The sequence below is a fragment of the Syngnathus typhle genome, linkage group LG5 (assembly GCF_033458585.1).
Source record: "Syngnathus typhle isolate RoL2023-S1 ecotype Sweden linkage group LG5, RoL_Styp_1.0, whole genome shotgun sequence".
Lineage (NCBI taxonomy): Eukaryota > Metazoa > Chordata > Actinopteri > Syngnathiformes > Syngnathidae > Syngnathus > Syngnathus typhle.
Genome location: NC_083742.1, coordinates 12031245 through 12043623, shown reverse-complemented (window position 1 = coordinate 12043623; position 12379 = coordinate 12031245). Strand labels below are relative to the sequence as shown.

General features: G+C 44.3%; 1 protein-coding gene across 1 annotated transcript; it reads right to left on the bottom strand.

Moving 5' to 3' along the window:
- Nucleotides 1–131: 131 nt before the first annotated feature.
- Nucleotides 132–4556, bottom strand: foxn4 (forkhead box N4). The gene is made up of 9 exons (XM_061277783.1): nucleotides 4477–4556; nucleotides 2170–2336; nucleotides 1951–2063; nucleotides 1778–1888; nucleotides 1536–1663; nucleotides 1369–1465; nucleotides 1085–1292; nucleotides 618–1007; nucleotides 132–533 (listed from the first exon to the last, which is right to left on the bottom strand). The coding sequence occupies exons 1-9, from the start codon at nucleotides 4554–4556 to the stop codon at nucleotides 292–294; spliced, it is 1536 nt and encodes a 511-aa protein (XP_061133767.1). The 3' UTR covers nucleotides 132–291.
- Between the last annotated feature and the right edge of the window lie 7823 nt (nucleotides 4557–12379).

The following is a 12379-nucleotide window of genomic DNA, read 5'->3' as shown; positions in this document are numbered from 1 at the left end:
GCTGCCTTTTTGATATATAAATATAAATAAAACAACACAGCAATAAGGTCTATCACAGTACAGCAGACAAGAGACAAAACTACAGTAAGGGTTTTCAAACACAAAGCGAGCAGGATGAAAAACATGACAGTTCCTCCACAAAACCTTTCTTGGAAGTGTCTATTTTTTTTTTAAGTGAGCAATTTTCTTGTGGACTTCCCAACAAGTCATATTTTTGATAGTTCCCGGCTGATTTGTACTTCAGAATCTTTCCAGTTGGTATCCCGTCAGAAATCCTTCGCCTGTGTTGTTCTAAAGCAGGACGATGGGTTTGCTGTTGACTGGTGAGCCCATGTACTGGGAGGAGAGGCTTTCCTGTGACGTGTACGACGTGTACAGACCCGTCACTTGTACGTCTGACAGCGGCGGGTTTGCGGAGGCAGGAGGGAGGCTGCTCCCCAAATCGCAGTCCGATAGTCGCAATGGGGAGTTACTGAAGGTGCCCAATGCATCCAGGTTAAAGCTGTCGTCCTTCATTTCCTCCCAAAGGTTACCTGAGGTCAGAGTGATTGATCACGTCAAGGAATGTTAACATGTTTTCAATGATTTTAGCTTTCAAACAGAAAAGCAGGGTTTACCTTGAAGGGCAAAATCCATGATGCTGGGGTCCAGTGCGTCCACCTCTGTGTGGCTGTCTACGTGAACGCTGTAAAAGTCATCAGGAGGCTTGCCGGGTTGCTGTGTTAGCGGACTATGCGAGAGGTCGGGCACGGCGTGGAGGGGAGGCGTTTGTGCCGGGGCCGGAGACATGGGTGCCAAACGGGCTTGGGCCTGCAGCTGGGCTTGGATCTGATGGTGCTGGTGCATGGGTAAACACGGCAGGGAGAGGGTCACGATGGGCTGGGGCTGCTGCATCTGGGCCGTCAGCGAAAGGCCCGTCGGACAGCCGGGCAGCCGGGTCATGATGGGTTCCATTGGCTTCCGCCTGCAGTTCTCTGGCCGGTCCGTGATCAGTCTGTCCAGCTCATCTGAAAAGCAGGTGAATCATTTTGAGGATAACTACCAACCTGAACCTTGTCAGTGAATCTGTCGGTAAGTCCCTGACCTGGATTGGCCATACTGCGGCGGATGGCTGGGAGATCCTTGCGTTTCCACTTCTGCATCTCTTCCTCCATCTTGTCAATTTTGGCCGGGTTCAGCGCCCACAGACAACCCTTTCGGGACGAGCTACTCGTCTTGTTCTCCACTTTCTCAAAGCATTTGTTTAAAGACAGGTTGTGCCGGACTGAATTCTTCCATCCGTCCGGGGCCGTCTGCGTGGAAAGAGTCGGGTGAGCGGCGCCTTCGTTCATGACTTTGGTCACAATAGAGGAAGCGGTGTGTATGTACCTTGAAATAAGGAAAGTGTTCCTTCATAAAGCTATAGATCTCGCTGACTGGAAGGCTGCCTGTTTTGCTGTTCTTCAGAGCCATGGCAATCAAACAGCTGAAGAGAGAAAGAAGTTGTGAATGAAGCGGTGAGCCAAAAGCATCACTTGTGGTGCTTGAGGACCAACCTGTACGAGTAGATGGGTTTGGGGAAACATTTTGGCTGCAGGTCCTGTTCTTGTGGTGCCAGGCGAGATTGTGAAAATAGACTTTGGTTGGTGAAAGAGACATTGCTGTACAACCCGCCTGTTGAGCACTAATGAAAAAAGACAATAATATTGTCACTGATGTCTTCGGATGTCCCAAAATCAATGTTGGGGTTTTAAGAAGTGTTCAATAAGTGGCGGGTTCTTCCATTTGAGTGTGTTACCTGTTGTCCAGCTTGGGTTAGCGAGTACACCTGCTGTTGGGCCGACTGGTATACCGAGGTGGGGCACTGGTACCCCGGTGAGGGCATCCCGTTGATGGGAAACGGAGACATCTGCGTGAAAAAATTGCACACCTTAAAGTCTTGAATGGCTCAGAGCATGCAGTTGGACTCACTGCTCCACTGTGGGTGCTGATGATGCTGATTCCCAGTGGGCTGTGCTGCATGTTGCTTTGCAGGTGGAGCATGGAGGACTGAGCTCCTGTCATGGCCATGCTGCTCAGTTGGGCTTTAGGAAGCAGAATGTTGAACATTTTTTAATTAAATATGACTTTTGGTGTGACCAATCAGAGAGGTGAAGATTTTTCTTATTGTTTTGGAAATTGTCACCTCACCTGTCTGTTGCTCCAACAAGCTGCCCTGGGAGGGCCCATTACTGTGGCCGCGGCCATCCACCATCTGCTGTAGTCGGGGAACGTCCACAGAGGTGAGCCACGACAGAGACTGCAGGTCCCCAGGGAGGTCCTCCTCCCTCAGTTGGGAGGGGTCCGTGGTCAGAAGCCTTCAGAGGGAAGGGGGGGGGGGGGGCGTGGTTGGGAAGGGTAGGGGCCGACATGGCTGTCAGACCCAGCTCAAAGAGCACAGGTTGCATTTACATACAAACTCCAAAGAGAACATTTTTATCTCTCTAAGTCAGAAGCCTCAGCTGCTCCGTGAAGCTGGATTCCAGTGTAAGTGTATTAGCTGTGCCCTCCAGGGTTTAGCATATAAGAAGATTAGCTACTGGTGTTAATTCGTCGGCAACTGTTTTAATCAACAACGAGGGAGTTGAACAAATCCTATTCAGATGAAATCATCTGTCCCATTGTTGTAGGAACGACACACAGTGAAGTATAAATATTGGCAATGCATCAAATTTTTAAAAATGGTAACCCAAGAAAATTACTGTTGTACATTGCAAGAATTTAAATTCTATTTTCATAGAAGTATTGGGAATGTATTTTGGGTAGGTCTTTAATCCAACACAACTCTTGGGTCAATGGTTTTGAAATGCATTTTTGATATTTAATTTTCTTTTCCAACTAATTTGAGTTTAAGCAGTGAACTACCATCTGCCAGTCATACTGTCTTTTATGTGGCCGACTTGGAAGCGAGAGAATGAAAAGAGAGGAATCCTCTTCAATCCTCTTCAGTTTCTCCTATGCACACACACGCACTAAGTGTTCAGGGGGGGTTGTAACAGGGGTCGCCATGACAACATATAGTATTCACTTTGTGGGGACAGTGAAGGACCCCCCTCCGCCCCCTTCACGCATGCACAAACCAAACCTATTTAAAAAAAAAAACGAAAATCAACCGTGTCAGGTGACGGCAACCCGGCCCTCATCATTGGCTGAATCATACGTAAACAACACACGAGATCGTTTGAAACACGGCACAGCAGCACATGTTGCCTGCAACAGTTGGCCTGGTCTATTGAAAAATGATCACCTATTGTGTCTCAAACGACAAATCTGCCCAGTGGCACGTGGCTCTATTGTCTTGGTCAGACCCTTCCTTGATTGTTTCTGTCATTTCTTTTCTTCGCCCCAGGCCCTTGCATTAATCTGCCGGTATGACAGGCCTCACATAAGAGGGACAAATAGGATACCATCTGCTTCCCTGTCCCTTTCCAGCCTCCACCCTGGGTAAAACCACGCCCAACACCACACACGATACACCTCCTACATGAGGAAATCAACCAAGGGCCCCAGGGGGGTGCAAACGCAGTTTGAGGTCAGACTAGTTTGTGTGAGTGTGTGTGTTTATGTGTGTTGTGACCTGACATCACTCCAGACAGCACGCGTCGACTCCACTCTTGTCATTGATTTGGAGTCTTTTGATGCACACAGTTAGTGACATTACTGATGTCATTGAGTATTGTACTTGGAAATGTAATGTTTTAAACTATTGCAATATATTACCAAAGAAAAAAGACAAACAATTGGACCCATGTTCCAAAATGTTTAGTCATTAGTCATTCCCATATCATTACAATAATGACACATCAGTCTAATAAAGTGTCGTTGGTCCTGCCACACACAATGTATTATGACCTAAAACTGTCCAAAACGCAGATTTAAAAATAAAATAAAAAAAGGCACACAAGGATCTTTCCAGCAGCCCTCTTCTTGTGCCACCAGCAAGCATAAAAAATTGCTCACTGATGCATAACATGTTGAACTGGTCTCTTCGTTTATCACCCGAGTCTTCCCAGAGGTTCAACAACACCAAATATTGAACCCCAAAGCCGCTCCCCCTCCCTCCCTTTCCCTCCCCTCTCGTCCTTGTCTAATTGGGAGCCACTTGTGCATGCGGGTCACCCAGAGAGCGCCCCATCTCCCCCTGAGCCGACGGCCCGAGAGGTTCAAGCTCTCCGTGTGCCGACAGCAGGAGTGTAAACAGAGCTGATGGTTTCTGACAGATCCATTCAGACTGAAAATCATTTATTCTTCTCGTCTTTATTATCTTTTTTTTCTTCCTTTTTTCATTCATCCCACTCCCTTCCCCCATTTGTCGAAAAGAGCTCATACATGTGAGCATTGTGCTCCAAAGCAATTTGCTAATGCTTACACGGACAGTGTTCAGAACGTTCTAATCTCCAATTTGAAGATTTTGTTTTGCGTAATGCAAGTTTTAGTTTCAGTCAAGTACAGTCTTACCTATAGTCTTGTGGAGACGGATGATGGCCAGCATCCTCAATTATTCCCGACATCCTGGATGTAATTCCACCTTCTATCATTTCCTGGGATCTATATGTGATACCACACCAGGGGTACAAATAAAATAAACCTATTTGCACGTACCGATGATGTTTTAAACAGATTGTATATGATCGCATTCCTTATGCTGTGGTCCAGTTGATTTTAAAACCAAATATTTAATTCAATAATCCACACGGACATAAAAAAATAAATAATGAAAAGAAATATAGGTTGTCCTTATTGTATCATCTTAATACTGTGGCATGTTGTCATTGTTATTTATTTGCAATCGCACAATTCAAATTATACTTGAGCTCCTCTAACAAAGATGTTATTGGAAAAAAATAATAATCAGGGACTCTAACCTTAATTCGTACATTTAAATGTTGGCATTGAGGTTAGTCCAGAAATTTAAATGCCTCATCCTTTACCATGACAACAAAGACAGTAACAACAAAGCCAATTTCAATTAGCTCATTAAGCAAAACATTCAACAAAGCTAAACATGCAGAGAAGAGAACAACATTGCAATTTACCTGTTTTAGATTATATTGAAGAATGTGTGAATGGATCGTCCGAGAGACCATCTACTGTATTCCACTGTGCAGCACTTGATTCTCCCCCCCAAAGAACGTTTTTTAAATTTCCCTCTCTGGAGTTGTCCAAGGCGCGCTCATGCGCAGTGGAGTTGTGAACGGCGCTCCCAGGCAGCCCGGGGGCAGGAGGATCCCATGACTTTGACAGCTGCTTCTAACAGACCCATTCACCAACTTCACGGCAAAATCGGCACGGAAAGACACGTCGCAGGTTTTCCGATTGTTTTTGCGCAAAAGATGATCAATGCTTCCAAAGTACCACCAGCAGTCAAACCCTTAGCTAGAGAAAAAAAGAATCCAAATTCAAATCAAATTCCACTTTTCTCAAAAAGAAAACAAAAAACATTACATCTAATCAATCAAAATATATTAGCCCATTCCATTTGTTATAGTAGTCGCACACGTGCACGTCTTTGAAGCAAAGCCGCGCAATTTTAGAAGAAAAAAATAATAACAAAGTCTTATTGAAGATGAAATATCCACATTTGAGTCAATACGCTGCTGTCAGGTTATTCCATGAGAGGTCTAAGACGATGTGAGTCGCCACTTGTGGTGGCATCTGTGTATGGGACAGTGATTTTTTTTTTTTTATAAGGGAAGTGCTTGAGGATCATTGCTTCCCGCCGTGGTAGCCGCGTCCTGCTCCTCTCAGCAGTGGGAAAAAGAGCCGGGGAGGCGCGCAAAGGGAGGGCGGCTGGAGGAGGAGGGGGACCCAGGATGGATGAGCAGGTCCACTTAAGAAAATAGTTCAATGTGGAGGTCTACTGTACATCTCGCCTATCAATTGAGCTGTAAAATGTGCCCAATGAGTCATTGAATGACTCATATGCCTCTCAGGCATTTTGCATCTTTTTCTTTTTGAATGTAATTTGCCAAAGTGTTTAAGATGATGCATGCATGCAACATTGAATTCAGCAACTTGGCTGTCGGTTTGATTTTTTTATTTGCAAACTTCTTGATAGGTGAGCCACGACTTATTTATTTATTTTGAGGCGCGCGTGTGTGTGTGTGTGGAGTTTCATCAAAGTCTGCAATGACTGGACGTGAGCATCCCCATGAGAGCCCACAGATGGTAAATCGGTGTGTCACAAAGGAACAATCAATGATTACATGCATGAACGTAACGGACAAAAAATAAGACCTCACAGAGCACAGCTCCCAAGGTCCTAGAGCCTGCAGCGTTCTGGACGCGTGTCACCAGTGTTTTCCAACCTTTATCGAGCCAAGGATTTTACGTCAGAAATCTACCATGTCACCCCACTAGACAAAATTGTCAGAAAAGTGCATACAGTACAATGGTTAATTATGTAAATTCTGCCATCTAGTGGAAGAGGTTTGAATTGTTGTACTTTGCGTCAGTGGATGGAATGGACTAGAATAGATGAATACTTTATTTGTAGAAAATAAATCGTGCTTTTCCTTGCCTGTAAGTAAAATCGGATATTCCCACCTTGCAAAACTCTTGAACTGTGGCCAGTGCTTGGGACTCATTGGCACGGCACCATATGGCACCAGTGTGGCCTCAAGGGTGCTCAATGATGATGAGATTGAAATGGTATACCAACCGCTCACACATTAGGTACACTTGCACAATCTAATGCGATCCAGTATGCACATATTATTAAAAGATGGCCTTCCCGTTGATACAAATCCTCAGTTTTGACAAAAAAAATCAAATTTTAACCTAATTTTGTAGTATTGTATATATTAGATATTGCGCATCTTTCATTTGGTTGAGCAAAACATTAAAAACACATTTCAGTCCGACAGCATTGTCAACCAACTACTATTGTGAATGCTAAGTGAAAACCTCAGTCATCTTTGTAAAAGGTTTTTGAGTTTTTTTCAATTACAAAATTTCCCAAACTTTAGTGAGCCAAGGCCAAAAATGTAACCAAAAATACGGATGAGAATATTGATGATCTTGTCTTTTTATTGTATTCATGGAAAGCTGGTGGATACACAGGTTAATTTCACTTTCTGCCATCTAGCGGCCTGTTACTATACACTGCTGGCACAGTGTGACAAGTGACAAGAGTGATAGCTTTCCCTTCTCTTGCCTGTTCAGGAGTAATGAGGAACAATAGGATTGCCGCCTAAGGCCTGTTGTAGCCTGTGTTTTTGTATTGCACCAACTGTTTACTAAAAACACACCAGCACCTCTGAGAATGAGGTCAGCTTACCACTCTAATATCCTCTCTGGGCAGAGAGAGACCCCTCCACCCACATAGAGCAGGATATCGCCTAGGGCCTAGGTGTCAAACTCGAGGCCTGGGGGCCAGATACGGCCCGCCACATCCTTTTATATGGCCGCGAAGACGAATCAAATTCATGTCAGTACTAGAATTGCAAACTGTCTTCACTGTTAAAAACTTTTCAAAATATTTTTTTACTTGTTTCAGATTTGAAAACTAGTTATTCATTGATTTGTGTAGTCTATGCTGTATATAATATGAGGCGTTCATACATTTATTTGGGTTGACAGTCATAATGGCCCTCCGAAGGAAACTATGACGACGATGCGGCCCGCAGCAAAAATGAGTTTGGTACCCCTGTCCTTGGGTGACCCTCTGGCCACCCGGGATAAGCTGCTGTCAACCATGCTTAAATGGAACTCAGCACTAGCTGCTGAGCGACCACAAACAAATTCCTGCTGGAATGGGTCAGAGAGACAGTGAACTAGATACTCACCATGATCAGGGTCAGTCTGTAATTTAGTCATTTGGTCTGACAATCATCTCGCTCGTCAGCAAGTACGTAAGTGAGTCAGTCAGTGAGAAGGTCAGTCAGCCAATCATCTTCCTGTCCTGAAACATCACAGAAAAGTTTCTTTTCAGTTCAATTTACTAGGGTCAATCAGTGGTGTGACCCCTTTAGTTGACCTTTGGTCTGAGGCGGGGTCAGTCTGGTTCACTGGTGCTGGAGCAAAAGTTCTGTTTGTTTCTTTATAGAGTTGACTTAGTGGAAAATAGCCTTGGCTCTAAAAGAGCTCATGTAACTTTTTATGCAGCACAGCGGGCATATGGTGTCTTCCATGGTGGCACTCAGAGGTCTCTTGGTCAGGTAGTTTGGATTTGTATGTAGTATTTGAAGCCCAGATTTCAAAACACAAAAGTGAGGAGGTACAGCATACGATCAAAAATCTATCTTGCGCTTTATTAAATTTCGACTTCATCCAGTAACCTCTTTGACCCATCTCTTTTGAACCAATATGATGACTGAACCCAACATTTGTTACGGGTCTCTTAAAAATGAAAATAATTGACTATGAAAGTAGCAGCGATGGAAAGAAAGACAAAAGAAGAAAGGAGGTATTTCAACAAAGAATGAGATAGGAAGAGCGGCAGGACAAAAATAAGAGGAGAGTGCAGGGGCAGCTGTGGTGTGATATGAATGTTATCATCAGCTCTCATTCACAGCATGGAATCCATAATGGGAAAATCAACCTCGCTGACTCCTGTGTAATTGGATTTGCCGGGTCTCGTGCTGAATCATAGCCCAGTGGGTAGCACAAAGCTTGTTAAGATTGGACGAGCATTGCAGGACCACTCAGCCGGGGCGAGAGGTGGGGCAAACCAAGGTAAGCTTCGCAACTTCTCTTGACTGGATGGGTCAAAGAAACTCAACCACTCAATCATCTAAGTAGACTGAAAGCTTTTCAATAGTTAATCAATCAATGAATGGGGGAAATACACTAGCTTCTTATATTGTAGGTGAGTCAGTAGAACAAAGAAAGTGGACACCTGTGGTTTCTGGGGTGTGTGTTTGTGTGTGTGTCTGTGTTTAGTGGCCGTTACCGGGTAACAGCTGTAAACAGTTGATTCCACCCTCCTTGCAAGGTGTCACGGGTTCATAGAATGATTCTACAAGTCCCCGATACCAAGTACAGATGCCACTAGTACTTTTGATGCATAAAAGTTCTCCCCCAAAATAATGACAGATCATTTTAAAGACCTCTATGTCACAAACAATACAGTAATTGTCTTTAAAATTGCATTACTACATTTTGTAGACTTCTAAATGTTCATTTTTAGTTCCTGATCGTAAAACTGCCACAAGAGGGAGGCCGATACTGGTATTGTGAGTACCGATACTTTGACATAAGGCTGACAATCGGCTGGCATCGATCGTCGCCCATTCCTAGTTTTGAATAAATAAGGTAGCCAAAATATTCGAACCCTCTCACAATTCTGCACTCAATGTCTATCAGATCTTTGTTATTGATGTAATAATAATAAGAACTGAAGATGGTCAAATCTGACCAGTTTTCACCCAAGCAGAAAATTCATTTTGGCAGATAAGTCCTCTCATGACAACAATGGTGTTGTCCGCCACAGCTTTGTAATGCTGAGCAATCAAGTATGTCCTGATATGTATCCACCTAATCAAAGATCAGTAACCAGATCTGGATGTTGGCACAGTGAGGGGGAAGAAGATTCGAGGTAGGGGGGCTTTTTTGATAAATTGTACAATGGAGCTCAAAGCACTTGAGGAAGAGATAAGGAAATGGATGAAGAAGGAGGAGAAAGGTTGTGGGGGGGGGGGGGTCTGGCAGTGAAACGGAGTGGTTTGGATCCAGTTTCTGGGTGGTTACGCTACACTCAGCATAGAAGTAGACACTCAGGTAAGAACCGAATAAGATATCTTGGTCCCTCCACCTCCCACGGCATGAATGATTAAGCAACTGGTGCACTGTGGCCTAGGTGTGGGTCAGGATGGGTCGGACGTGTGCATCGGCCTCCAAGCAGCAACAGCCTCAGCAAAAGGCCGATTTCTGCAGGTGACTCAATGCAAGCAGACAAGGGAGGACGGGAGTGTTTACAAGTTTGGATCCTGACTGACGAGACCAAAATACAACTTCAGAAATGCAGGTTTGATGATTATTTGTGGCTCAGCGCAGTTTTAACGTTTTTGTACTGGGTTTGGTGGATATTATAGTATGTTACAAAATAGATGAGACTTTACAGTTGCATCATTTTAATGTAACGCTTTCAGGTGGATAAAACGCCCTGTCGCTTTGTTGGTAAATTGCTCCGTCTCCTCCATTGAAGGTTGCTTCTCACATGGATGAGGTCACACAGTCTCAGGCAACAGTGACACTCGAGACAAGATGAGGGGACATCTCTTAATTACAATACAAATGGCAGTGCGGCAAGGATGTGTGCTGACAAAGGCCCACCGGATGACCATTCATTCCATCGTTGACCTGATTGGGCTTTCAAATGCTTAATTATCGCACAAATTGCTATCCGGTACACTTGTATGCACATGAACTTGCCTTCCAAAGGCAAATGCTGAAAATGTTTTGCTTTGCTTAAATTGTACTTAATTGTCTGTACGGTTATGGAACCTGGGAGAAAAAAAAATCCACTTTTTGTTCTTTCCAATAGCAACACTTGTCTTTAACACTGAGACTCCACTGTACCTGCTTTTTGGCTCATCTTGTCTCTCTTGATTAGAGACACGTCCCTCATTTTGAAGCCCAACGAAAACATTGAACTCTTCGAAACGCTCAATGAAACCCCCAAACATTAGCACGATTATGACCATTGAATCCATGAATCGTCATCTTGACAGGAGCTTATCTGTCCACGTTCTCCCTTGTAATACTGTATGGCAGACCCCTAAGTCACGCTGTTCCACTATATTGTCTACTTTTACCGCCCCGAGAGAATTTTTTTTCCCATGAATAAAGGGGGTGTCAAAGACACCAGACACCGGCATTGCCCCCATGGCATCACCAGATTGATTCTGACGTCCCAAAAAGGGTTCCTTCAATGATATTGTTCACCTGTCTCATTGGCTTAAAGTGGGTGGGGTGGGGCGGCGAAGGGTTAATGGTGTGGTGTTTCGGGGGTATTGTCCCGGAGACGGGGCGAAAGCATATTAGGGTACAGTGGCTGACGTAGAAAAAAAAAAACATCTGACTAGCCTCCTCTCTCCAGTGGGGCCCCCAAGCAAAGTAATGAAGTCCAAATTACAACACAGGATAACTAAGAACAAGCCTCTATTGTTCCCCCTCGGGGCACACTAAATGAGTGTCACAGCAAGCAGCGGGGCACAGACCGTTACTGCACTGTTTAGTCTGCCCCCTTGTCTCAAGACGGCCCTGTTTCAGAGCTTCTCAGATCAGACAAATACGGCAACCATCACCCCCCCCCCCCCCCCCCCATTGCCCCTTCCCGCCATCGCCTCTTTCTCCAGCCTTCGCCTTCACTCTGTACAGCCAACCCGCGCCTCCCAAAGTCCTCGCCCCAAAATAGGCCAAATCTCCTCCATTGTGTTTCGACTGCCTAGTGTGAAATTCATTGTGACGTTAAATGTTTTCTAATGAATAATTACTGAATGGATATGCAGGGGGAATATGTGTAATGGATTGTAGACTGCATTTTAAAGACATCTTTTTTGTCCCCGCTTCGTGGTATTTACAGGACAAAAACACTTGGCCTTTCTCAGAAGAAATGAAGGCCATAGGCAAAGGATAGGGGGCAGGATGGGAGGGGGTGAAGGGCTTTGTGTCAATTAGATCCAATGGATTATCTTTTTTTAAATGTTTTTACAGAAAGAATTGAGAATCAAAGGACTTCTGCTTCCAAAAGAGAGTCGGAGAAAATACAAAACCAACAAAAGCTGGGAAAACCTTTGGTCCGAGTGTCGGTGCTGAGAATGCAAAACAGATTGGAGGAATTTTTCCCACTATGCTTATTGAATGTGCCGCTGGTTTTCGGGGGGCTCCCCAGAATCCCATTTGCACAGTGTGTCGTGTTTGCTCGGCGCATCAGCACTGGAGAACATGCAGGCCGGTGCTCTATGTAGATAACAACAGGTGCCGAGTTTTTTTTGGCAATTTTATTTCACCTCCATTTACCGCCACGAGGCCATTCAAACATTCAGTCAGAAGTTCAAATAATCACATTATGTGATTAGGAGTAAAATAGTTATTCTTGTGAGGCATTGCATTGGGACCAACACTAAAAGGTCAGGAGTTCAAAACTCACTGAACAAAAATAATCATTATTCATTTTGGAGCGGGGTAATTATTGCTTGAAAGTGAAGTCACCCCGCGTAAACATTTTATAGATTTTTAACATGATTAAGCGTTACGCAACAGTAAAACAAAAAGGCAGTACCTTGATAATGATCATTATCTGATCACAGTTAGGAGGCTCCACCATAAATTTTAATTCCACCTTGTCCGACGAGTATAAGATTATTTTCCTCTATTTCCACAATAATGGCGGCCGTACTGTTTTTTCCCACAGGTG